Here is a 25131-nt window from a genome sequence, read left to right as displayed (position 1 = left end):
ATTACGTAATATTACCACAAATTTCAAAATATTACATAAGTTATTTCATTAATGTCATGAATCTTATTGTACCCGCGCTTATGAGGTGCTTGGTGGGCAAGGCTTCAAGCTTCAAGCTTCAAGTGCTGTAGAAAAATCGCCAATAGCCAGGGAGTAAGTGTGCAAGCGTAAACCAGAGCTAAGATCATGAATTAGCAGGGAGACACTTTCAAATTTTGGAGATCACTGACACTGTACAATTTGCACGAATTTTTATCAGCGCTTGCAGTCCTATAAACCATGAATCTCCCCCCTACAACCGTCCCGTACGCTATAAAAGCAACAGAACAGACCAAGTCCACATTCCAGAGTCGGCTGAGGCAGAAAGACCAAAGGGGGACGCCAATCATCATTGACATGCGTGCAAAGGTGGGGAACAGAGTGACGAGAGTGCGTCTTCCTGTAAAGCGATCCCCCTCCTCGTCTTTGAAATCTTGTGCATGAAGCGTCGTTGCAAACACTGCACAGCTAAAAATAACTGCGCGCGCACTGATACTGTCGATGCGCGGGTTGGACCCTGATTATCGAGATATGAGTCTCACTCGATGACAAAGCTCGCTGTAAGTGGAAGAGCTCACGTACCTGCAACGATAGTCGCACCTGCTTCCAGGCACGTATATCCAACGGCCGTCAACAGATTTTTTGAAAATCCAGTTTTATGGCCTCCAAGTTCGTTATACCAGATACTGAGGGCTTCGAAACAAGCACTAGAGGCGAGAGTCTGTCTGCCATACATCGCGGAAAACATCAGACAGACGGGAACTAACAGCCAGCGCACGTCCGCCGCATTTTGGGCGGTTATGCGACCGGCAGGCAGAGGACGATCAGGCTTGTTCCTCTTGTCCTCTTCTGGGTCCTGAATCTGATTAGATATGTCAAATTTCAGGAGGTGCATCCATATCCAAATAATGGTTTCTGGAATACGGGTTGCGTGAGGATTGGGAGCAGTTGCCAATGCAAACAAAGTCTAATGCACAAGGTCATAACAAAGAATATACGACGAACTTTGGGGACACTCACAACAGGTAACAAAGTGGTCAAGACGTCAGACTTCGTGAACAAAAACAGTGTCATGATATGCCCGCTGATACGGCGACCACTATCTGAAGCTTGGGACAACATGATCTGATTGTTTGCTTATTTTGAGCGAGTTAAATAGCCCGAAACCCACCTTGCCATTTCCAAATGGCTGTTCAAACATGCATCATTGTAGCGTATATGGTATCCATAACTAGTGGATGTCATCATGAGTAGAATCTCTACGCGAACAGCTCGCAAGATACCTACTCCGTTCTCCAGCTGACAGAAGCTAAATGAAGCGCCCTGTCGACCCGAATTTCAGGGCTGTCCATTGAGGGTCAGATCAAAAGGGGGGCAGGAAATACCATGTCGATTTTGACCGAGCAATGCGATTCGCATTTTCGCTACACCGTGGAGCGGTGACAGGGATTGATCGGATCCGGTCACTTTATATTTGAAACTTGTGTCAACTGTGTACCTCTGCGCTGAACGTCAAATATTGCGATGTGGTTTACCTTAATTTGATCCCAGTGCAAACGTGTCCTTTACCAAACGAGGTTAGCTAAGCTGCACCATCTGGACTCAAAGCATAAACAAAGGGGTGACCCAAAGAAGGGAGAAACGTTTTCACGGAGCCTCCGAGGGATTAGAAAGCGTAGCCGCCCCTCCTTCACATTATCTTACCACAGGAACTGACATGCATATGAGTTCAAGCTATTAATACTGAAGACAGTCGAGTGCGTGTGCGACGTGGCGAGAACCATATGGGCCATTGTGGTGCAATCAGGTGTGAAAGTTTGACGGTGATAGAGCGGAACGCCGGGGAGGGTGTAAAAGACGCCACACATCTAAACAAACGAGGACTCGTAAGTCCTGTACTACGTCAGTAAGGAATTTGAGTATCATATAGTGAGACTCACCCCAGTCGAGTATAAACAGACTGGAGGAAGACCAGACGGACCTTGAGCGGAGTTACCGTATATAGAAAGTACACTGGAGGTAGCGCGCGAGCGTAAGTTCAAAACAAAAGAAATATCCATACTACTTTGTTGACGGATTGATTTCCAACAGGGTGACCAGCTTGAAGACCGTCTTACTTCAGTACTGATACCCTATTTTCCGCAATGCTATCTTATAATGGGTAAATCGAATGTCAACATCGCCATGAGGTGCAGGTCAGACGCCGCAGGTGTTTGATGTTTGTCCTATGGTAGAATGTCCAAGAAAAATGACATCAGGGCGGCCGCCAATAGCTAGCCGAGTAAGGTTGCATAGAGCAGCAAATAAAAATAGTATGGTCAGAATTTCCATGTCATCATGAAATTGCCACCTACCCACGCATCATTCCAAGGGAGCGAAATGGGACTTCAGGTGACAGTTTAAGTTAAATTTGACTCTTTACAGATGCTGCTGGTGTCATTTGAGTAACGTTGCAGAAGACAGTGATGCGATCCTCGCCGTACAAACAAGCTTGCGTTCAAGTTTGACTCATGCAAATACCTCTAATGTCACGTGATTCACCTTTCTCAGGCAGTAATCCTTGAGGCCTTGAGGCTTGGTGTATTAGTACCATGTAGTTTTCTTTTGACTCCAGCTTTGCATACTAGTGTCATTTCTCTTGAGCCATCGAGATGTCTAGGGCTGGATGAGCGTAGGGGACCACGTATGCGTTTACATTTCACATTTACTCAAGTCTTATAACTTACTGCCAGTGTGGATTTAATGAATCATAGGCTATAAAGCCCTGTAATTGCGCACACAGGTCAATCCGAATCGACTAGTTTTAAATACGTTTTGTATGGCGGAACATTGATAAAGCTATGAAGTAATGTATAGAGGGACAATGACGATAAATTGAAGCATCAACGTGCTTTCAGTTCCGAATATTGTACTCAAGCACCATAGAAGAAACGCCAGTAACCTGGAAGTAGATGACCAAGCGAGTACCATAGCTATAAGTCCATCGTCAGCTTCAACTCGGCGTACTCTCAAGTAAATTTCGACTCACGCTATAAAATTTGCAGGACTGCTTGTCGGCGCCTACCGTGTTGTATAACACGAATCGGGTCCCCACAAAAGCGCCATATAATACAAATGCGGTGGTAGAGAGCGTATCTATCTTCCAGATACGGCTCAAACCAAAGGACCAGAGGGGAATGACGAGCATCATGGAAAAGCGTGCGGCCTTAGGGAACATAGTGGGAAGCGTGCGCCTGCCAGTGAGGCGATCGCCCTCTTCATCCTTGAAGTCTTGCGCGTGAAGCGTAGTTGCAAAAGCTGTCGAGCTAAGTGCGACTGCCAAAGCGCCAGCCTTATCGATGTATGAGTTGCGAGGACCTGTACACTTGGTGAGCAAAATGATGGATTGTCTGCAACTGAATATATTTACCAGCAGCAATAGTTCCTCCGACCTCCAGACACCCATAGAGGATGGCCGTGAGTGCGTTCTTCGACAACCCCATTTTGTCACCGTGAAGTTCGTTGTACCAGATTGTCAACGCTGCAAAAACGGTGCTAGCCAGCAGTGCCTGAGTGCCGTACAAGAGTGATAGCAGCAAGCAGACTGGGACCATCACCCAGCGCATATCAGCTGCGCTGTCCACAGAAATCCGACCAGCAGGGATCGGACGAGAGGGCTTGTTCTTGCGGTCCTCCTCCGGATCCTGGATCTGGTTTGCAATGTTGAACTGCAATAAGTGCAACCATATCCACAAAGCGGCATGCCAAACGCGGGTGGGGTCATGCTTGGGAGTCGCGGATAACGCGAATATGGTCTGAAATGTGTAATTGAGCCAGGGGACGAGACGCGCAATGGATATCACATACGACAGGTATCAGAGTGGTTCTGATATCATTTTTTGTAAAGAGGAAGACCGTCTCGAGATGACGAGCGATGCTATCAGTGCGGACTAGTAGATCTTGAGAGAACATGGCGAGTATTTTCTGAATGCCTAACTTGAACGCTGGGTCGAGGCTTTTATACTTCGAATGCGCGCTTACAAGTAATGTGAATCACCCACCGGGATGGCAAAAGAAGTCATACCGGGAGTACAGAGGTGCTCGAAGAGTGGTACCAGAACTCACGGAACAACGTGACATAAACCGGTCGTGGATCAATGATCCCGGAGCCCCTGATGCAGTGATCAATGTGCTTAGTAACGTAAATTCCAGGTCGTTGTCTTCCGAGTCCGGTATGGAAGATGAGGCGATACATCATACCAGCATCGAGTTTGCCTTTCTGTATGGAACCTGCCAATGAGTTTAAATTCGTGAGAAAAACCTCTCGGAGTACCCTGAACCGTCATTGCCGGAGCGCACGGAGTAGACAAGGATTCGAAAGAATCAGTAACATTGAACCTATATGGGCACCTGCGTCCCACCCGGTAGATAATCGAAAATATAGACCCCGCGGTATGCGCGCATTGCTTTGCTGTGGCCTCAGTTAATTAACGATGAAATCACATCATAGTATTAATGCACTCACTATCCAAGGAAGCCGCAATCACCCATACTCTGCAGAGCTTGAAGCACTTCCAAGACCACCACAGTGTAGCATACTCGAAGACTGTAGATATCGAATACTGATTATGTTGTACTGTGGGAGGTCATCAGTTGAGCAGGCGCTCGAGAAGTCACGAGCATCGCGGTTGACGATTCCATGAATCAATGATATTACGACATGACGCTCGACTTGATTTGCCTCTAGGCACACTGTGTTTATCGCGGCTTAATTACAGCCACGTTTTCCACGATATCAACGTGAGTTCTATAATTCAGAGAATGCTGATTTACGAGTCCGACGAAGCGCCGAACCCAAAGGGCAGCTGAAATTCGTTCATGCCTCTATTTACTTGGAGAATTGACGCCATCAACCTGATCGGAACAAAAAGGCAATTGGAAGACATCCTGTAAGCTTCAAACTACATGCGGATAAAAAAACATGAACACTTAACAATAAATGTACCTAGATGTCTCTAGATGCCTGCAGCGGCAAGGCTCACTGGCAGAGAGATAGCAGAGAACCCCATGACTGTCGGAGACAAATCCTTTCCGCCAGGTGTTGTCAAATGCTGATCATTAAACGTGGCTGCGCTAGCCTCTTCTGATTAGCATGAGACTTGTGGCAACGCGAAGTTTTCGGATTACTATGCCAGTGGTCGGTGACATTTACATTTCTCTGTGGTTCAAAAATATACCCGTTTCCCGAAGGTCCGATACAACCCACTAATCGAGGGTCGACGTCGGACAATCAACAACAAAGCAAGGCACCACATCAACCTTCGAAGTTCAAATGATAGGGGAGCAGAATCTGCACGACCGGCAACATATAGTGTCCCGGTCCCCGGTCATGTACAGAAGTGGCAAGATTCGAGATGTCGAAAACTCGACGACCGGCGCTCGATCTTTGAGGCTATCCAGCTGACATAGATGACCCGCCTGCATCTCAATGCCATGAAATTGCATACTAGCGTGATATGTATTACAACATTTGACTAGTGGCACGAGTATTCAACGTTCCACCCGAACAATAAGATCGCACACGACGTACCTCAAACCCATGGACCTGGACAGGGCGAGTACTGCCCACGTAGCATTTCTTCATAATTAGCACTGCTCGACGATGAATTGGTTTCCAGACTTGATGTATGCGGGCCGATCAGGCCTAGGCAATACCGCGCGTCTCCGGTGTCACTGGATATAGATGGTGAAGGCAAAGGCTCGTCCCCTTCCGGGATGCTATCAAGTCTGGATCCAGGAGTAGATCTACTCCCCGCCAAGGTAGAGTAGCTTCGATTGCCGGAACTCCCTGGCGTCTTTCTGCGGCTAGGCGGAGCTGAAGATAGCTCAGCATATGACATCGATAATTCTGCCTGACAGCCGTAGTCTGGTATGGAAGTCGTCGACGGGCCGATTCCCGAAAGCTATTCTCGAAGTTACCATGAGTTCCTGATGAGATTGATCATGAGACATACGCCGTGCACAGGAGCTATCAGATCAATCGAGCATTGGCTGGTGTTAGAAGGGATGTATCCGACGGATATCACGTCAGCAAAGGGCTCGTCACGAATCTCTGGAAGGTCTTTGAAGCAATTAGGACGACTTTGGGAAATTGGTGGGCGCGGAGTTTCGTGTGTCTCGTAGCCGGATGGCGTTCCAGAAAATACAACTTGTACGATGCGGTGTTGCGCTTCAGACAGAAATGAGGTCATTCGCTTGTGCCCTACATACGGCTGTTTGGGTGACTCCGAAAGTTCCTGATGTCACGGCTCCGATTAGAGAATTGAGCACTGGTGAGTAACAGGGCATTACCCACGACTACCATTCGCTTCCCGATCTCCCCTACAATCTATTCGGATATATGAGGAAGATGTGACCTGAGTGGCGTACAGAACATACCATGCCCTTTTCACAACACTCTGAAAGACCTCCAAACTTGAGTGTCAGCCAGTTTCTTGTGCATTTACGTTTGAAAGCCGCCATCGTCGACTGTTCTTGCGCAATTTTTGCATCCAAATCTCGCATGTCCTCGCATGAAATGCTCAGTGCGTCCATCTGTACACTGAACGCCTTAGTCTCCCTGTTCATCCGGGTGAGCTTTTTCTTGATACTCTCTACGGACGCCGCAATACGCCGCCGCCGCCGTTGAAGGTCATCAAGGGATTCTTCACGCGTACGTACGGCCTTCATATTGTCTCGAACAACGTTTTGAATAGAGCTGTAGCGGTTGAGCGCCCCTGAAAAGTGCGCCAGGAGTGTTCTGGATGAACTCAATATGTCCTGGACCCGCGTTCGATGTTGAGTTGATCTCGAGATAAAGTCAAGACTTACGGAAAGCTCATCTCCTTCAGAAATTGCCCATGTCCTCATTGCATCAGCAGCTTTCGAAAAGTCCGAGCTCAACCTTTGTAGTCTGCCTCGAGGACTCATTGATAGCTCTGGGACAAACGCGAGGTGGACTCACGAAGACAACACCATCTTCTCTGCTGCAATCAAATCTTGTAGAGGCCTAAGCTCTTCATTTCCTATCAGCGCAGGAACTGGGATTGTCGAGCTATGGGCTATCTTCACAGTTGCGCTTCTAAACATCGTGGTCGGTCGAGAAGTTCCGAGGACAGGCGTTATTCGGCACCCGGTTTGTAGACTGTGCCAAAATGGATCACACTGCAGCACTAAGTAAAAGTGCAATGAAGGCCTACCTACCTTTCTACCTTCGATGGAAGTTCGATCTATATAGCTGCGTGAGAGGTGGCAATTCTGATAATAGAATGGCTTCACCAAATGGCTAGTATGTTCTTTCTCCTAGTAATGTCAGAGAATACTGGTTGCTTGTGTCCAACAAGTTGGATATGCAAGTCATTTGGCCATAGATGACTTATGACATGAGCTACTAGCATAGGCTGATTGACCGTGGAATCGGATGAATTAATACCAAACAGCGTCTAACAGCCTAATCATAACGATAAAAGTGCCTGGCCCATCCATCATTGCGCTCAGACTGCAGTACTGGTGAACTGCAGCGCTTGTCAGTCGACGTCCGCATCATGTTGAAACGCATGCACGATATTGCTGGCACTGATTTGAACTCCGCGAAATCGCACGCCATTATTGATAAGGTGTTCAGCAATCGCGATTCTACGATCTGCTGTCAACCCACACACGTCGTTACACCAAGCCAGCTCGCTCATGACATCCCTCAAGATCTCCGTCGGTGACACTATTCCCAAGGGCAACTTCGGTATCGTCCCTTACACCGAAGAGTTAGCTGATCATGTAAGTCATATCACACTAAATCCTAATACTGTTGCTATATGCCTGGTCACACAGTCGGCGTGTGGTATTCGTGCGTCTGTTTCCTGCCAGTGCCCATAGGGTAGGACTTATCAGAATGATCACAAGCCACCATCCTCTCTACTGACAGTTGGAAGGGCAAGAAGGTTGTTCTCTTCTCAGTGCCTGGCGCTTTCACGGTATGTATTCTCAAGCCCATTCAGACCATTGAACTTACCCCATCCTGTTAGCCAACCTGTCACATCAACCACCTCCCACCCTACCTTGCCAAGTACAAGGAGTTCAAGGACAAAGGTGTCGATGTCATCGCTGTCATTGCTGCCAATGACCCGTTCGTCATGAGCGGATGGGGACGTGTTGAGGGACTGACAGACAAGGTAAATCACACCCATACTGTCAGGTAACTCCAGGAACAAACGAAGGAGTTTGTGTGCGCAGATAATCACTCTCTCAGACTCCAGTGCCGCGTGGTCAGGCAGCCTGGGATTAAGTGTTGACCTCACCGAGCGCGGAATGGGTATCCGCACTGCGAGATACGCCATGATCATAGATGACTTGGTTGTCAAATACGTCGAGGTTCGTGTATTTTCTGTGAACACAATCGGGGATCCTGATTACGGGTCTACATAGGTCGAGCCTGCCCCCGGAGTCACCGTTTCTGGTGCTGATGCCGTGTTGGCCAAGCTGTGATTGAAAGTGTCGATTTCTCCGCGTATTCAAACACGTGTATTTGTGAGGCTGTCTCACTAGAATGAGCAAACACCTATTAAGTAAGTGCTTGCTGGCATTGTGTAGAAATAAATAAATCAGTAGAGCGAAGAAGAATATATTTACCTGTCTGCCGAGAAGGATTTCATCAATCGAATAGAAGTTTTCCCAATAATTCTCAAGTAACGTAGACTCTGGAGGAAGACAATTACTATTCGAACCCGATGCCTGAGTTCGTAAAGTTATCTCGGGACCGTGCGCAGAGTGGTAGGCGATTGTTTGTAGCTGTATACGCGCTTTTGGTCAGGTGATCGAGTATTGTTTGTTGATGTCCAGATAAAGTTCAAAAGTAATAGGGTGTCGAGCGCGTCCACCCTCACTTTTCTTCACCCACAATCCATCCATCGCGATGCCCCGTAAAGCCGCTGCGCCCGCCGCGCCTGCAGATGATTCCGTGCCCACTGGCACCACCGCAGCAGCCATTGATGGTGACGCTCATCCTGCACGTCGTTCATCCCGCCTTGCTGGTCGGGACAAGCCCCCGGCGCCCAAGAAGGCTCCCGCGAAACCGCGGGGGAGGAAACCTAAACCTACTGCAGACGCCGACGACCAGGATGGTGAAGCTGAAGTTAAACCCAAGTCTGCCAGGGGAAAGAAGCGTACTGCTGCTGAGAAAGCTGCAGAAGAGGGCGCTCAGCCAGAGGAAGAAGAGGCCCCCGCTGCCAAGAAGGTCGTTTGCCTCTGTATTTTTACTACACATCTCAGTATACTAAACTGTTCGTCAGGCTAAACCCGAATCTAAGGCTGCGTCGAAGCCTGCATCCAAGGCCGCTTCGAAGCCAGCCTCCCAGGCAGCACCCGTAAAACCAGCCTCCAAGGCTGCGAAACCTGTGTCTCGAGCATCCGCCAAACCACTTTCAACTACTGCCAAGAAACCTGCTTCAAGAGCGGGCTCCAAGAAGCCTGTATCTAGGGTAAGACAAACCTCGTTTGATTTTAAAATCAGACTTATCTTGATTATCAGGCTGAAGCCCCAACAAATGAGAACGAAGCCCCAGCCCCCGCTGCCGAGACTATCGCTGAAGTGCCAGAGGAAGAAGAAGCTGCTACTGAACCTCCAGCTACCGAAACAGCCGTGAGTTTTTTTCTTTTCTTTTTTCTTCTCGTTAGTGTTTAGAATGTCAACAATATGATTTTTTAGGTTTGACTACCCCCCATCCTGTAATCACCCATCCGCGGTGATGGATGTTTCCCGCTATATCCGCCGCAGACAAATGTATCTTCTTCCTATCATTATCTGCTATCACCCATTTGTATCCCTGTCTTCTCCCCAGCCCTCTCGAACACAGATCGCGTTCCCTCGCCGTATTGTCCGTAATTTCGTTGTTGCTATCCTTCACCCTTATTTTCAACCTGTTTCAACGATTTCCATCTTCAACCTTCTAGACCATGGCCGTACACTCTTGTCGGATGGAAGCCCTATGCGTCAACGGTGCTAGCACCTGTTTTGTTTAGTTGAACTCCGTTACCATTTTATGTATGCGTACGTTGGTTACTCTAGGTTTTGTTGTGTGTATGTGATATCTACTTTATGCAGGTATTGCATGTTGCAGGGCGACTCCAGTCGGGGCTGCAAGAAACTTCCTATCCTGGTCTGAACCCGTGTGTTCGAGAGACAACCTGAAGACGAATCAAATGTTCTGGAGGCTGCGCAGCTCATCAGCGCTTTTTGTCTGGCGGGTTTCTCGTTGATTACTCAGGCGCGATTGTCCGAGTCCGTGCGGGCAGTTCAGGGTACCTTTCAACCCGAATTCACCGGGTCTGCTTGGGCGCTCTCGATGCTGTGCTGTTGTGCATTGAACGCTTTCAGCGGACAAATTATTTGTGGGGGGCTGTACAAACCACGGCAGGTTCTTAAACCTGCCTATTCGCCTCACTTCTACCTAGCTTGTTCACACATCCCTAGGCAGGGCAAACCCTTTTCTTTCTTTCTGTTTTTTTTTTTTGGGGGGGGGCTTCTTGCTTATTGTCCGTTGGGGCGACAGGTCTTCGACCCTCCGTCCGAGCGCTCTCAGACATATCATTGGGATGTGTGCTTCCTTCATGAGTCATGACCTAGGGTTTGCACTCGACTCGCGCAAGCACAAGACAAATTTATTCAATGCAGTGCAATCGGGCACTTTGTCGAAGGTGGGTTCGTGTATACAGAGTCACACCTCATAAGCGGGATCCTCGTTGCATGCGATGGAGATCCTCGTTTGCACCCAGGGCAAGCCACCTCATGCGATGCCAGAGGGTCAACATCAGATGCAGTCACAGTAGACGGCTAGTATGATAGATTCCCCAAACTATATCGTAGTTTTCAGTCGGCCTTTGGCCCTTGTTGACAATTCATGGTTAGCGGACGATATCACAGTTCGATGTCTGACTCGGAGGCAAACCCCACATCATATCCTAACTCATCCTCCGTGTGATTTGTGTTTCCCGCTAAATAAGTATGGATGGACTCAAGGAACAAGCACTGCTTACATCGATTCTTTTTTGCCGTCGATGTGGTGAACCAAGGCGAGCAGAGCACCCAGCACCACCAATGCATAACGTGACCGGCGGCAACCCAACGTCAAGAAGGCGCTAAATGATTTGGTAAGTCACGCCTCATCGTGTGTCTTTTACTAATAATGAAAGCCCACAGCCCAGTTGCGCCCATACCAGGCGTTCGAAGCATTGACATGCGTAACGCTCTCCCAGCCTCGGCACGATTCCATCTTCCTTCCTCGCGTTGATGAGTTTCTTAATACCTCATGGACACCCCAATGCCTGAGCCTCTGCCTGTGTGAGTCCCCGTGTGTTAAGTTGGGGACGATGTGCTAAGCGCCGGTGCCTTTTATGTACAGGGAAAAACAACAAATTCGCATCGTTGTACAAGGTCCCGACGAGAAATCAAATACCTCTAGCGTCGTGCATCAAGCCTCTTCTTTTGTATGGTCTATGCCAACTCCATCAGTGACTTCAAGTCAATCTTGCGCGAGCCTGAATGCTTCCCATCGACCATCTTCGTCGGAAGGGACGACACTTGCGAGTCGCCCATATAGTTCTTCTTCGAGTCCAAATCCCTCTGGCGCAAGCTTTAAAGATGCCCCTCCCGAAATCACTATCACAGCATCGGATGTTAAGAGAAATGACAGGGGCAGGATCATGTACGTTTTTGACTAGATCAAATTAGAGTTGACCCTTTGCGAACTTGGGTTCATGCAGACCTAAACTCACGGCGGAATTCAAGATGGGATTCTACGTGGAGCCCGGGCAGACTGATTTTGACAAGTGCGTGAGATGTCCACTGCGAATGCTCACTGCTAACCTCTCTGCAGTACACAGGGATACGGAGATTGGGCGCCGCAGATTCATCCGGATGGCGCGCTATATTACTTCGACTCGAAACGCGTGCGTGGTGACACACTTCTTGTTGGAATGCAAACGGCACTGAGCGATATGATAGCGCATATACACAGATGCTGATCTTTCAGCGGAAGGTGAACTCGAAATCATAAATTACTACGCAGAACGACTACTTCGACAAGCGCGGGAGGTGGCTGGATTTCCGTGTAACACTTGTGAGCTTGTGCTTGAGAGGAAGGGCAAATGGGAATGCGGGTACTACTTTGTGGAACCGGGGAAACGCTGTATCCTTTGGTTGACAGCTGTCCCGAGTGGTTTAGTAACAAGAAATCTTGAGAGAGTGCAGTCATATTCTCAAATCAGTCAGGATGCAGTTTCAATTCATCGGCGGTCGTTCTGATTAATTCACAGAATATGCCATGGAGGCTGAATACTGGTGAGCTGAGCTTGATGTACGAAGGTACGTCATTGCTACTTTTTGCTGCACTATCTGATACACTTTATGCAGTTTCAATCTTTCGTTGCTATTGATTTAACTTAGGATGCACTGCATGCTTTTCCCCAACAATTGGTCATTAACCGCCCTTGTCTTGGCAGAGCTCGAAAAAATCATTCTCCACGCCATAGCTGGTGGGTTGCGAGTCACTGAATGTGCCTTGCTGTTAGTAACTCTGTTAAATTTGGTGCAGACAGCATCACTTCAACCACGTCAGTCATTCCGTTCGATCAAGAAGAACTTGCGAAAATGCTCGATCTCACGGATCGCCTCAAAGGTCTGCAATTCGCATCACGCCATGTTATATAGTCTGCAGGTGATCCTGACGGTACAATCAGATGAATTGGACGAGCCGTTCCTGCATGCCAAGTGCATCGTAGGTGAGTAAAATTTACCTTGTTTCACTCCACGGTCACCCATATTAGACTCCAGCCCGGTTCATGGAGAACTTCGGTACGCTATGTGCTTTATAATGCCCTCGCTTTGTCTCAGACCAACTTGGCAGCATTGGCCAAATTCTTCAATTTTTGCGGGCAGCCTGGTGCACGTCTGAACTCTGACCAGTCAATCTTTAGCAAGCAAAGGCCACGGAATTCCCTGTTCATTGAGATAATATCCATATGTCTCTTCTGGGCACCGTGCGACTACGCGAAAGAGCTCGAGGGCATCTGGGTGGACAGAGTAATCAACCGCGTCCTCTGGAGGCAGTTCATAGCTAAGTTGAATGATGATTGGTCTAGTCTGGCATTAACTGTGCGTGCATTTTTATATATCTTCGGTACCATTGTCTAAGATATGATCAGGCAACTGTGGTGCTCAACGCAAATGTTGCATTTCTTACGCTTGTTGTTGATGATACACTAGCAAGAACATTCAGTTTTATCTCGACGATGACTAGCGTTGGGGTGGTGATCCTGGGACTCATACTGGTCCGCCAGAATCAGAGGAAGGACCAAAATTCTGCTGAGCAGGCGGTAAGATGATTCAGCTCTTATCCTCTTCATGCCATCGGACTCAATGATCTCTCAGAACGTACTTTTGACAAGAATGTCACACCCAGTGTTTAGGACAGAGGTCCTAGCTATCATCTATAGCCTGCCCTATGCGCTGCTCATGTGGAGGTCAGCTACAATCGATGTTTGGCTCCGGGTGAAACTGACTGATTACTTCCAGTATGGTATTCTTTATTATTGCTTTTGCATGCATGGTATTCGGCTCAGCGAAACCGATTACGCAAAGCGCTTTCAGCGTCGCTGGCGGGCTGGTATGCGTGTTCGTGTGTTGGACGGTGTGGGCGACACGTGCTACGAGTGAACACAAGGGCCTCACTGGATCGAATTAGTAGCCTATACCCTTTTTATTTCGCGTTGTACATTATTTTATGTAGGCTATGGGTGTAATCTCGAGTGTCTGCTCAACCCATGACCTTCCACAGTACAACTCCATCAATACTCGATGTGCTGCACTGTGGTGGTCTGGAAAGTGCTTCAAGCTCTGCAAAATATAGGTGATTGTGGCTTCCCTGTATAGTGAGTGTACGATGTCACCTGGAATCGTTGACTGACTATAGCCATTTATATAGAAAAGTGAGCTCAGTGCATCAAACACTACGCAGAGCGAGCTTTAAATTTTCGGTTATCTAATATATAGGGTAGGTGCCCGTATAAGTTCAATGTTTATGAATCCTTGTCGACTTTGCTCTCCCGCTATGACGCTTCGGAGGTACTCCGGAAGCTTGTTCTCACGAATGCATAACCACAGCCTTATCAGAGAACTAATTCGTCACGATGGTATGACTCGGATGTATCGCCATATCTTCCCAACCAGAAGCCATGGCCATGGATGGGAGGAGTTCTGGGATCATTGACTCTATTTTCGTGTCACGTTGTTCCGTGGCTTCTAGAACCACTCTTCGAGTTCCTTGTACTCCCGGTATGACATTTGCTATCTAAGCGCACATTCATGATTCCGAGCCAAAGTACAAAGGCCTCGAAACAGCATTCAACTTTGGCATTCAAATATACTCACTATTTGCTCTTAGGCTCTACTAGTTCGCGCTGATGGCATCGCTCGCTATCTCGAGACGATCTTCCTCTTTACAAAAAATGATACCAGAACCGCTCTGATGCCTATCGTATGTGATAACCATTGCGCGTCTTGACCCTTCCTCAATTACACATTTCAGACCATATTCGCGTTGCATGCGACTCCCAGGCATGACCCCACACATGCTAGTCATGCCGCTTTGTGGATATGGTTCCACTTATTCCACGTTGCGAACTAGATCCAGGATCCGGAGGGCAAGCCCTCTCTTCCGAATCCTACTGGCCGAATTTCTATGGACAGCGCAGCTGATATGCGCTGGGTGATGAGACAATCTGCTTGCTGCTATTGCTGTGGTACGGCACTCAGGCTCTGTTGGCCAGCATCGGTTTCGCAGTGTTGACAATATGGTACAACGAGCTTGGTGACAAAATGGGATTGTCGAAGAACGTTCTCACAGCCATCTTCTATGGGTGTCTGGAGGTCAGAGGAACTGTTGCTGTTTGCTCACCAAGTGTACAGGTCCTCGCAACTCGTACATCGATGGGGCTGGCACTCGCACTTAGCTCGACAGCTTTCGCAACTCCGCTTTACGCGCAAGACTTCAAGGATGAGAAGTCGATCGCCTCACAATCTTCCCTGGGGCTACACGCTTTTCCATGATGTTCAGCATTCCCCTCTGGTCATTTGCTTTGAGCTGTATCTGTAAGATAGATTCGTCTCTACCACTGCATTTGTAAGTTTATGTTGTTTTTGTGACTCGATACTATAATCTTCACGATCAGCGGCGTGTCGGACTTACATAATCCTATAACTCGACTTAAAAAATTGTTCATGGGTAAGCTCAGATTTTATTCCCGACTACCAACTTAAGTTGACGCTTCAGAGGCTCAGAGCATCGTCCAGGTCTCTTTGGTGTACCTGCAGGCATGGGAACTAACGGGCTCTACGTGATCCGCTATCGGAACATGTATTTCCAATCGCACCACGGTTCTGGTGGTCAACCAGAATGCCTTGGCTTACAGGTCCTTCAGTTAATACGACAGCCCAATGGCATTGTGATCTATCAGCAGGAGTTTGGAGAGATGCTGGATGGGTTGAAGAGCCCTTCGGATTGTCTATTATGGATAGAAAATGGCGACGAATTCGAGTCCCCCTCCCCGAAGCGGCCGTCAAGCAGTTGGCTCTACGGTTACGAGATCGATCTTGATCGCAATATCTTCCACATAGACGGGTATCCGTTTTTCTCCTTGGAATGCCTTCCAGACGATGAAGTTTTTATCCAATCCGTTACCGGACACCATCCAGACGAGAATTATGACGAATCCCTTTCCGCAGATCATTACGGTCAAACAGCTTGCGCATTACAGTGCCCCCCCGAGCACAAGTACAAGAAGCCAGCACCACCGACCGTCGACAATTCTGAGCTCGCGACGTACCAGTCTTTGAGGTGCACTGGGTCTCAGGTGGCTTTGAGCGACCTGCTCGCCATCAGTGACATCCTATGTCAAAACGAGCATGTTCGGGTCTCATTGTTAGAGGTCATGGTCGGGCAGTGCATGCGTAACTCAGACATTGGAAGAGAACTATACGAGATTGAGCTTGTCAATGACCACAAGCAACTCACGGACAATCAATGGTCGATTGCATTCTTCATGGCCAGCATTACGTTTGTTCCCCAGATGTTTGATGAAATGCTGCAGGTTTACCACCCCGAGCCGGAAAGAAAGGAGTTCACTTGGGTTCGCGAAGACACTGTTGTTTTCATCGCAACATATTTGAACGACGAGAGTTGCCTACAGGCCTCTGTGTCACGCCTGATCAACGCGATCTCGGAGCAGAAGGATAATCCTGGTTCTTACTTTGGAATCGCGTTTTCCGTCTTCCATTGTGTAGTCGTCAAAGTCGTCAAAGACGCACACACGATGACATTCAGCCATACGGACGCCCTCCAATTTTTACCATCATTCTACGCAAAAAAGCCTTCTACGCCGGGCATCACTGCTCTCGCCCGTCTTGGCCATCGCATTGAGCCCGCACTCTTCAAGCGTATCCTAGAAGTTAGCAAGCACTTGTGGCGCTTGAGCATTGAAAAGACATTGCCCGCTCAGGGAGCTGATGGTAGCCATGATGTGCCACCCAACATCATATCGCTTCTTGGACCCGTACCAAGTGGCACCCAGGCAAGGACCCCGAAAACTCCCCGCCTAAACGCGCTCAACAGCGCCAAAGTCGCCAAACGGCGACCCTCCGTGCAAACGGAACCAGTCTACGAAGCCCAAGAAAAACAGCAAAAGCACTCAAAAACAAATCAAAAATACAAAAACAGAAATCCGACTCACAATGCCTCCGAACGGCAGCAACGCCACGTCACCTCCACCGGCTACTTTCATATCAACCAACAAAGGAACCAGGAGAACCACAGCAAGCAAACCTTTATTCACGCCCAGCAAAAGCCTAGAAGAGCATTTATCAGGAGCAGGAATCCGCACTGACATAACTAACATCCCCTCAGCCAGAAAAATTTTAGCCACGCACGGACTCCCACTCCCAACCGCCGGCAGCGCACTAAAACATATTGCCTCCGCAATTTTCGAACTCAGCATATCGATCAACACAGGCGCCACCCACACGGAATCACTTAGAGCTATGGCAATCATCATCAACGATATAGACGAAACCCTAGACACCGACAGACTAATCGACAAAATCAGAGCATTGATGGGAGGCCCGATCGCAACGCTAGACGAAAAAGTAGAGGCACTTGAGCAGATAACAGAGAGACACTCCACAGCGATGGAGGAAGCGGTCCAAAAGGTACGCAATCAGTTAAACAACTCATCCGAAGGAATCGAGAAGATGGTGGAATCCGCTTTACGAAAAGCACCCACCCAAATCGCCGTAGAGCAGAGCAACGAGAAGTCTGAAGGACGCAGATCCTATGCCAACGTCGCAATGAGGGGAATCCCCTTACCACTAACCAAAATTCTCGCCCGCAGTGAAGCCCAAGCACGCCAAATCCTCGTAGACAGACGCTCCGTCTTCGCCAGTAACTCCCTCAGAGAACTATCGGAAGCACAACTGGTAGCAAAAGCAACCATGTCCATAGAACTCATGGAAAAAGCAGGCGCCTCTCTACCCGAAGGAATGGCAGCACTCTCGGCCAGAAAGCTCCCCCACGGAGGCATTCTGTACGAACTGAACTCCCCAGCAGCAGCCGAATGGCTAACCACTCCAGCAAACCGAAGCTCTTTCTTAGAACACTTCGGCCCAGAGGTAATAGTAAAGGACCGCGCTTACCATCTGATAGTAGAGAACGTTCCAATCTCCTTTAACCCCCTCTCACCAACAGCCCTCGCCGACACAGAGAACAAAGGAGGACTCAAGCACAATAGCATCGTGAAAGCCCGCTTCATCAAACCACCCGCAAGACGAAACCCCAACCAACGCACAGCACACATCGCCCTATCCCTCAACAGCAAAACGGACGCAAACCAAGCCATAAGATTCGGCCTATCCATCGAAGGCAAAAAAGTCTATGCCCGCAGACTTCTAGCCGAACCGACGAGATGCTTGAAATGCCACACGTTCGACGGCGGCCACATTGCTAGCGAATGCAAGCAAGAACACGACACCTGTGGAACCTGTGGTGCCCAACACCGAACGGCAACATGCGGTGTCGACCAACCAGAATTCTACCATTGCGTCAACTGCGACACCGACGGACACGCAACATGGAGCAGGGAGTGCCCTTTCTTCATCAAGAAATGGGAATCTTTCAAGGCTAAAAACGGAGACGCTAAATACAGATTCTTCCCCACAGATGACCCCATGACGTGGGAAACAGCAGACGGCGCAACAGACGACACGCAAGACCACCCAACCCAAACGCCCGAAAGGTTTCCCCCACCACAACGCAACCCTCAAGAATGGAACACGGAACACCAACGAAACCCAACCAATAGAGAACACGCCCCCCCGAAAGAGAACGCAAACCGGATCCCACTCGGAACTCAAACAAGACTAACGCAAAACTGGATCGCAAAGGCTGGACCGCCCACTCAGCAGCAACAACAACCACCTCCGCCCCCGCCGGCTGGCACGCCCTACTCCCCAAGCAGACCCCCCCTCGTAATCAACAACAACCAAAGCACCCCCTCCGACTGGACCTCCTCACCAAACTCCCGAATCATCCCCGAATACGCCGGTAATGCGTCAGGGTGGGAATGATGGACGACACCAACAACGAACCTCCCGCCAGAAACGACCTTAGAATATGGCAACAGAACTTACGGAAATCACTCAACGCATGGGAGCACATGCTCAAGAATTTGGACCCGGAATCTTTCGACATAGCATGCATCCAAGAACCCTACTTCAACCCCGTCAACCTGGCGAACGCATCCAACCTAGGCCGCTTCTGGGACGTAGTATACCCAACTAACCATCATTCACAGCCCGACCGATCGAAAACCCTTCTACTGGTAAACAAACGCCTCTCAAAAAACCACTGGCACATAGTCCCCATCCATTCCCCCAATGTGATGGCAATCGAGATCCTGGGACCGTTTGGCAAGGTGCGTATTTACAACATTTATAATCAATGCGACAACGATAGCACTCTGCGCTTCCTGGAAAGGCATATGCGCTCAGAAGACAACGAAAGACGTAACAACCCTCCTCTCGCTCAAGGCGTACACAGCGAGGAACCTGAGAACATCATCTGGATGGGAGACTTTAACCGTCACCATCCCATGTGGGAGCTAACTAACAATACCCATCTATTCACAGCAGCAAACCTAGACGCCGCAGGCACCCTAATCAACATCCTAGCCCTGTATAACCTAGTCCAAGTCCTCCCAGCGGGCCTCGCCACACTCGAGGCATCCAACACGAAGAACTTGACCCGCCCAGACAATGTCTTCTGTTCACACGCCCTCGAGCACAGCTTCACTCAATGCGACGTAAAGTATCATCTCCGCCCTGTCGTCACTGACCATTACCCTATCGTTAGCATCCTGGATCTAACCCCCAATCGTATCTCCATGGCTCCAAGACTCAACTTCCGCGAGGTCGACTGGGACCTCTTCAACGAAGCCTTATCCACCCAGCTGAACACCATTCCGCGACCCTCGGAGCTGACATCCCCAGACCAGTTTCACGCCGCCTTCCAAAACCTCACTCACGCCATAACCACCACCACAGAGGCACATGTCCCGCGCAGCAAACCCTCTCCCTACGCTAAGAGGTGGTGGTCCAAAGAACTGGACGACGAACGCAAGAAGGTCCACAGACTTGGAAACTCCGCAAGACACAAGTTGGCCCAGCGCAATCACCCAGCACACGAGGAATACCGTGAGGCCCGCAACAAGTTCTCCGACAGCATCAAGAAGGCCAAACAAGACCATTGGACATCTTGGCTCGAGGACCTAACCCCATCCGGGGTTTGGGATTTCCATCGCTACGCTGCCAGCAACCCATCGGAACAAGTCCAGTCAAGGATAAAGACACTCAAAGATCCCACCGACGGGCCAAACGCCAAGAACACGCAGGACAACACCCGCAAGAGCGAGCTGCTCTACGGCACCTTCTTCAGACCCCCCCCAGAGAACGACTTTGTCGACCCCGACTTCGTTTACAGCCCGCCAGTATGCGAGTTTTCGCCCATCACCGACCAACAAATACACCGAGCAATAACGCGTCTCTCCCCCTTCAAAGCCCCAGGCCCAAGCGGTATAAGTAATATTGTATTCAGAAAGTGCGCTAACGTCCTCGTCCCCTTTATGGGCCCTATCTTCAGGGCAACATTCTCATTAGATATCTACCCAGAACAGTGGAGGCAATCCTCCACCATCGTCCTTCGCAAACCAGGCAGGCCCGACTACAGCCTACCAAAGGCATACCGCCCGATTACCCTCCTGGACTCAATGGCGAAGATTCTATCCTCGTGCGTAGCGGACGACATCACATACCTCGCCGAACAGCATGGCCTTCTACCAGCAACTCACTTTGGCGGACGACCAGGACGGTCCACCACGGATTCTCTGCACTTATTGACGAAGTTTGTGACGGATGCATGGGCATCAAAAGAAAGCTACGTATCCCTCCTTCTACTCGACGTTAAAGCCGCTTTCCCAAGTGTTATAGTGAATAGACTACTCCATAACATGAAGACCGCTGGCATCCCTCTCGAATATATTAACTGGTACAGATCCCGTCTCGCAAATCGAACCACCACCTTATCATTCGACGACTTCACCTCCCCACCCTTCGACGTCCACGATGGAATAGACCAAGGATGCCCGCTATCTCCCTTAGCCTTCATTTTCTACAATGCTGACCTCCTCCGCACCCCCAGCCAGAACCCACGCAAAGGAGAACTAGGACTCGGATTCATAGACGATATCGCCATCGCCGCCAAAGGTAAAACGTATGAAGAAGCTAACGAAAAGCTAGTCAATATCATGGAGAGGCCAGACGGGATGCTAGAATGGAGCCGCACCCATAACGCCGAGTTCGAACTGGATAAAACGGCCCTCATCTGTCTCTCCCGCAAACGTGTACACAACCCAGACGACCCAGGCAAGACCATCCCAGTGAAACGCCCGTCAATCACAATCCGAAACCACGTAGTCCATCCATCAAGCTCGCACAAATTCCTCGGCATCATTCTAGACCAAGAACTCAGATTCAAGGAACACGCAGCTTATGCCTTAGCCAAGGGTACCGCGTACGCGCTGGCATGCGGCAGAATGATCAAGCCCACTAAGGGGATAAAGGGAAAGCTGTCAAGGAGGCTATTCGAAGGTGTAGTCCTACCAAAAATGCTCTATGCCGCTGATGTATGGTGCTCAGGCATCCTAGCAAAGGGCAAAGGCAAGAAATCTGGAGGAAGGGGCGCCCGCGGTTTTGCGTCTCAAATGACGAGGGTTCAAAGGATGGCGTCTCTATTAATCACGGGGGGGATGCGATCAACCGCCTCCGACATTCTAGATGCCCACGCTAACTTACTTCCTTTCCAACAGAACCTTCGCAAGATCTGCCACAGATCTGCCCTAAGAATGGCCACCCTTGTCCCAACACACCCGCTGCACAAAGGCGTCGCCGCCGCTTACCGTTACTGCGAAACGAGAGACTTCAGCAAGCGCAAACGCCACCCATCTCCGCTTCACAACCTCGCCAACGAATTCCGCCTCAATCCCGCCACCATCGAATCCATCGCACCAGTTCGACACTACCCGAAATGGGCACCTGACGTCAAGTTAAGCATCGCGCATAGCAAGGAAGCCGCGTACTATGAAGACGAAGCGGCGGACGAAGACATCAGGATATATTCCGACGGATCGGCCATAGACGGAGGGGTCGGAGCGGCAGCAGTACTCATGGAGGGGGACAGAATGGTTAGGGAGAGGCTCTTTCATCTCGGGAGTGACGCACACCACACGGTATACGAGGGAGAGGTAGTGGGATTGATCCTGGCCGTACAGTTGTTAAAAGAGGAGTTAGGAGCGAGAGAAGAAGAACAACTCACGATGTCCGTAGGAGTAGACAACCAAGCCGCCATCAGATCCACCATCGCATTCCAATCGAAACCCGGCCATCACCTAGTCGACACTTTCCACGACGACCTACGAGAAGTCCTACCGGAGGAGGATGGAAGAAGGCTAATCATCAGATGGTCAGCGGGGCACATCGGCATCCCGGGGAATGAGGCAGCTGACGAGCAAGCCAAACGAGCGGCGAGAGGAGAGACGTCCGACACCCACCATCTCCCCAAATCACTAACCTCGACGCGTCGCAACCCCACAACTCTCCCCATCAGTAAATCCGCTGTCAAGCAAACCTTCGCAGAGCAGATCAAGAACGAGGCGAAAGACGTCCTACGCAAGTCCCCACGATTCCAAAAGCTCGCATCTATCGACCCATCCGCCCCATCCAAGCACTACGCCTCATTGGTAGATGGACTCCCGCGCAGACAAAGTTCCCTCATATTTCAACTCAGATCGGGCCACGTACCACTCAACAAACACCTCCATCGCACGGCGAAAGCTCCATCCCCCACATGCTCATCCTGTCGACAGAAAGAAGAATCGGTCTTTCACTTCATCTTAGAATGCCCAACACACACCTTTCATCGCAACGCCATGAGAACAGCTCTAAAGACACGCAAATGCGACCTCAAAACTCTGCTCAACGACCGAAAAGCCACAAAACCGCTACTCACATACATCGCCAAGACCAAGCGCTTTCAAACGCTATTCGGAGACGTTACCCCACCAGCAGATCGAAGAGAGAACAGAGTACCACGAGCTTAAACTCCACCCCCTACCAAATGCCTTAAGATGGCCTTTAACGTTCTCGCCTCGGCCCGAACCACTTCTCAGCTAAATATGTCATATTAAAGTCAAAACCTACGAACTCAGACGTATATACGTATGTACTGTCCATCATAGGGCTTCGCCCCAAAGGACAATAAACAAGGACTTAAAAAAAAAAAAAAAAAAAAAAAAAAAAAAAAAAAAAAAACCCAACATCATCTATACACCGCTTCCTCTTGAGCTTTGGCTAGAGATCGCCCGTTATCTCCCCCGCTTTGATCTCATCACCTTCGGATTGGTCTCGAAACTATGCCGAGAAGCAGCGTTGGTGCTACTCCGTTACCCCCATGTCTTTGGCTATCGCCTGGTCGCTGTTCCACAGATGCCCCAGTATTTGCGGAAGGGACGCAACTCTCTGCATACTGCACGTTTTTCCGCTGTACGAGCCGACATTTTTTATGATGTGGATATTGGAGTGGAGTGGAAAAATATAAGATCAAAGAGGATTGTCACTCCCCTCGAAGTTGGTGATCCGAGTCACTGGCTTATTGTGCACTTTTCAATCTGCAGATGAAAAGCCTTTCGAATAGAAAGTTCTCTTGTTAGTTGTCACCTACGATTGTTACACAACTACAACGCGAGTGTATGTAGATGATTGTCCATAGACATAGCCTATGATGATGATGTCTGGACAAAACAACAAGAACAGGAACGAGAATCATCAGCAAAACCCAGGATCCCTTTTTTGACTTTCAGCGGCTTTTTTGCGCTTGAGTTTTCACGCAACTTTGCAAATGTGCACAAAGGTGTGACAAGGCGACCAAAGACTTACTTGGTTCAAGCCGTTCAAGTCACACAAGAGGAAAAAAACAATCAAGGCTTGAAAACGTAGTTAATTAGATACAATGTGTAAAACCGACGAAAATGACTATGATGCGAGCTCAAAAGAGTGATGATCAGCATATTTATTCACGTAGAAAGTCCGAAATGTGTCGTATGAATTGTGTAGGGTAATATCGCGGCGAAGAAAACGTCTGCCGTAGACAGGAATAAGGTGAGCTGCACGGTAGATTGTATCCACGTGTATGATATTGTAGATAGCTGCATTGTTAGCACCGCAGGCTGGACGCACCATCCACATGCCCGTATCTTCGTCGGGCGAGTCTCCAATGATATCGAACCAGCGCAAAACGGCGCACGGGTATGTCGTTCCTCCGTAATTGAACGAGAAGAAGGCACGAATCCTCGCAACTTCAAGTCCTCGAATGCCCACATCTTCCGACCCAACGTTAACGAAAACGCAGTCATAACGAGGGGCCTCGTTCCGCCACATGGGGCAAGCACGAATATGCTCAATCCGCATGCCACCGATCCCACTTAAGTCGCTCGGGGCATAGAACCGTGAGCATGCAGAGTTGAAAACTGATATTTTGCCCTCATATCGAGGGCATCCTGCGACGGGAATTTCGGATGCATCTCGCGGGTCATCCGGGCGTGTCTGCTGGAAGAGAAAGCGGCGGATCATCTCAGGCAGACGGGGAATATTCAGCTCTTCAGCGAGAGCCAATACATTACGTGCACGTTTTGTCTCTGTGCGAAATCAAATCAGACGTCTGGATTCAAAGACAACGAAATATACTTGCGAATTGTTTGCGCCAATCGTGTATGTGCTTGCAGAATTGTCGGGCCATGGTCTACTCCGTCAATGCCATCTTCGGGAACAGACACGCCGAGGTTTCCGTCGTGAGAGTCGTCAACTGCATCTTCGGTGGCAGGAAGTGCGGGGTCCCTCGGTTCATCTTGTTGCACTTGCGGGATTCAACATTAGCTTTCAAGCAGCTGAAGATATGCTCTGAACTTACAAACTTGAAGGGCTTCGAGGGCTGCTGAAAGGCAAGTCCCATTCAACATCCCACGGCTGGTAAAATCGACTCGTGCGGCAGCCAGTTATCGAGTCGTTGATTGGTGACGAGCATTTGACCGAGCGCGTTGAATTTGTTTGATCGTCGCCATGGACCTTTAACAGCCTTGATATGCTTATTCTCTGTAATAGACGAGCACAGTCCATTTGGAGCGCCAAAGAGCTGGATGAGTTCCACGTAATGAGCGACAGCGTGTGTCGTGGTAGCGAGAATGTGGGTATGGTGCCGCTCGTCCGAAAAATGTCACGATACTTATGGAAGCTGGAAACGGCGTCTCGAACTTGCTCTAGCGTGCGCTCCGTAATGGTATTCCGTCGTACCATGTAACAGAATTCAAGAAATGCACGGAAAGTGCGCACAATGTCCACGGGGACGTGTCCCTCGATGGCTGCTATATAAA

The 25131-nt window shown here is 49.3% G+C and overlaps 11 protein-coding genes across 11 annotated transcripts; 7 read left to right on the top strand and 4 right to left on the bottom strand.

The window, feature by feature from the left end:
* Positions 1 to 15: 15 nt before the first annotated feature.
* On the bottom strand, positions 16 to 1242 carry DEU56DRAFT_832996 (UbiA prenyltransferase family). The gene is made up of 4 exons (XM_041354633.1): positions 1060 to 1242; positions 622 to 1006; positions 231 to 556; positions 16 to 178 (listed from the first exon to the last, which is right to left on the bottom strand). The coding sequence occupies exons 1-4, from the start codon at positions 1159 to 1161 to the stop codon at positions 119 to 121; spliced, it is 873 nt and encodes a 290-aa protein (XP_041203096.1). The 5' UTR covers positions 1162 to 1242; the 3' UTR covers positions 16 to 118.
* A 1390-nt stretch (positions 1243 to 2632) lies between these two features.
* On the bottom strand, positions 2633 to 3990 carry DEU56DRAFT_984180 (UbiA prenyltransferase family; the record flags this gene model as incomplete). The annotated part of the gene is made up of 5 exons (XM_041359987.1): positions 2633 to 2722; positions 2793 to 3011; positions 3068 to 3396; positions 3449 to 3833; positions 3886 to 3990. 4 exons carry the CDS (start codon positions 3988 to 3990, stop codon positions 2952 to 2954), a joined length of 879 nt encoding a protein of 292 aa, XP_041203095.1. The 3' UTR covers positions 2633 to 2722; positions 2793 to 2951.
* A 1504-nt stretch (positions 3991 to 5494) lies between these two features.
* Positions 5495 to 7637, bottom strand: DEU56DRAFT_832983 (uncharacterized protein). The gene is made up of 9 exons (XM_041354632.1): positions 7336 to 7637; positions 7261 to 7286; positions 7022 to 7201; positions 6889 to 6970; positions 6457 to 6837; positions 6374 to 6406; positions 6033 to 6314; positions 5609 to 5981; positions 5495 to 5552 (listed from the first exon to the last, which is right to left on the bottom strand). Exons 3-8 carry the CDS (start codon positions 7144 to 7146, stop codon positions 5610 to 5612), a joined length of 1275 nt encoding a protein of 424 aa, XP_041203094.1. The 5' UTR covers positions 7147 to 7201; positions 7261 to 7286; positions 7336 to 7637; the 3' UTR covers positions 5495 to 5552; position 5609.
* Positions 7638 to 8782, top strand: DEU56DRAFT_832980 (thioredoxin-dependent peroxidase). The gene is made up of 6 exons (XM_041354631.1): positions 7638 to 7830; positions 7885 to 7900; positions 7957 to 8027; positions 8079 to 8225; positions 8287 to 8424; positions 8479 to 8782. The coding sequence occupies exons 1-6, from the start codon at positions 7744 to 7746 to the stop codon at positions 8536 to 8538; spliced, it is 519 nt and encodes a 172-aa protein (XP_041203093.1). The 5' UTR covers positions 7638 to 7743; the 3' UTR covers positions 8539 to 8782.
* Positions 8783 to 8876: 94 nt separating this feature from the next.
* DEU56DRAFT_88155 (uncharacterized protein) lies at positions 8877 to 10034 on the top strand. Its single transcript, XM_041356104.1, has 3 exons — positions 8877 to 9286; positions 9342 to 9530; positions 9581 to 10034. Exons 1-3 carry the CDS (start codon positions 8966 to 8968, stop codon positions 9731 to 9733), a joined length of 663 nt encoding a protein of 220 aa, XP_041203092.1. The 5' UTR covers positions 8877 to 8965; the 3' UTR covers positions 9734 to 10034.
* Positions 10035 to 11208: 1174 nt separating this feature from the next.
* Positions 11209 to 13867, top strand: DEU56DRAFT_832967 (uncharacterized protein). Its single transcript, XM_041354630.1, has 14 exons — positions 11209 to 11389; positions 11451 to 11753; positions 11812 to 11877; positions 11925 to 11997; positions 12053 to 12314; positions 12364 to 12388; positions 12494 to 12582; positions 12642 to 12725; positions 12787 to 12828; positions 12881 to 12901; positions 12954 to 13201; positions 13252 to 13422; positions 13478 to 13569; positions 13622 to 13867. Exons 1-14 carry the CDS (start codon positions 11358 to 11360, stop codon positions 13788 to 13790), a joined length of 1677 nt encoding a protein of 558 aa, XP_041203091.1. The 5' UTR covers positions 11209 to 11357; the 3' UTR covers positions 13791 to 13867.
* A 1481-nt stretch (positions 13868 to 15348) lies between these two features.
* DEU56DRAFT_832959 (uncharacterized protein) lies at positions 15349 to 16418 on the top strand. Its single transcript, XM_041354629.1, has 2 exons — positions 15349 to 16194; positions 16218 to 16418. Exons 1-2 carry the CDS (start codon positions 15421 to 15423, stop codon positions 16338 to 16340), a joined length of 897 nt encoding a protein of 298 aa, XP_041203090.1. The 5' UTR covers positions 15349 to 15420; the 3' UTR covers positions 16341 to 16418.
* A 1232-nt stretch (positions 16419 to 17650) lies between these two features.
* DEU56DRAFT_719367 (uncharacterized protein) lies at positions 17651 to 18331 on the top strand (the record flags this gene model as incomplete). Its single annotated transcript, XM_041347659.1, has 1 exon — positions 17651 to 18331. A coding segment is annotated over one exon (681 nt), but the record flags the coding sequence as incomplete, so codon positions are not given.
* Positions 18332 to 18720: 389 nt separating this feature from the next.
* On the top strand, positions 18721 to 19116 carry DEU56DRAFT_746243 (Endonuclease/exonuclease/phosphatase; the record flags this gene model as incomplete). The annotated part of the gene is made up of 1 exon (XM_041349190.1): positions 18721 to 19116. A coding segment is annotated over one exon (396 nt), but the record flags the coding sequence as incomplete, so codon positions are not given.
* A 3045-nt stretch (positions 19117 to 22161) lies between these two features.
* DEU56DRAFT_692387 (uncharacterized protein) lies at positions 22162 to 22761 on the top strand (the record flags this gene model as incomplete). Its single annotated transcript, XM_041347158.1, has 1 exon — positions 22162 to 22761. A coding segment is annotated over one exon (600 nt), but the record flags the coding sequence as incomplete, so codon positions are not given.
* Positions 22762 to 23533: 772 nt separating this feature from the next.
* Positions 23534 to 24500, bottom strand: DEU56DRAFT_926912 (uncharacterized protein; the record flags this gene model as incomplete). The annotated part of the gene is made up of 2 exons (XM_041358596.1): positions 23534 to 24231; positions 24449 to 24500. The coding sequence occupies 2 exons, from the start codon at positions 24498 to 24500 to the stop codon at positions 23738 to 23740; spliced, it is 546 nt and encodes a 181-aa protein (XP_041203086.1). The 3' UTR covers positions 23534 to 23737.
* Between the last annotated feature and the right edge of the window lie 631 nt (positions 24501 to 25131).

This window comes from Suillus clintonianus, assembly GCF_016758775.1.
Source record: "Suillus clintonianus strain FC179 chromosome Unknown DEU56scaffold_120, whole genome shotgun sequence".
Classification (NCBI taxonomy): domain Eukaryota; kingdom Fungi; phylum Basidiomycota; class Agaricomycetes; order Boletales; family Suillaceae; genus Suillus; species Suillus clintonianus.
This window is presented reverse-complemented; position numbering and strand designations above follow the sequence as displayed.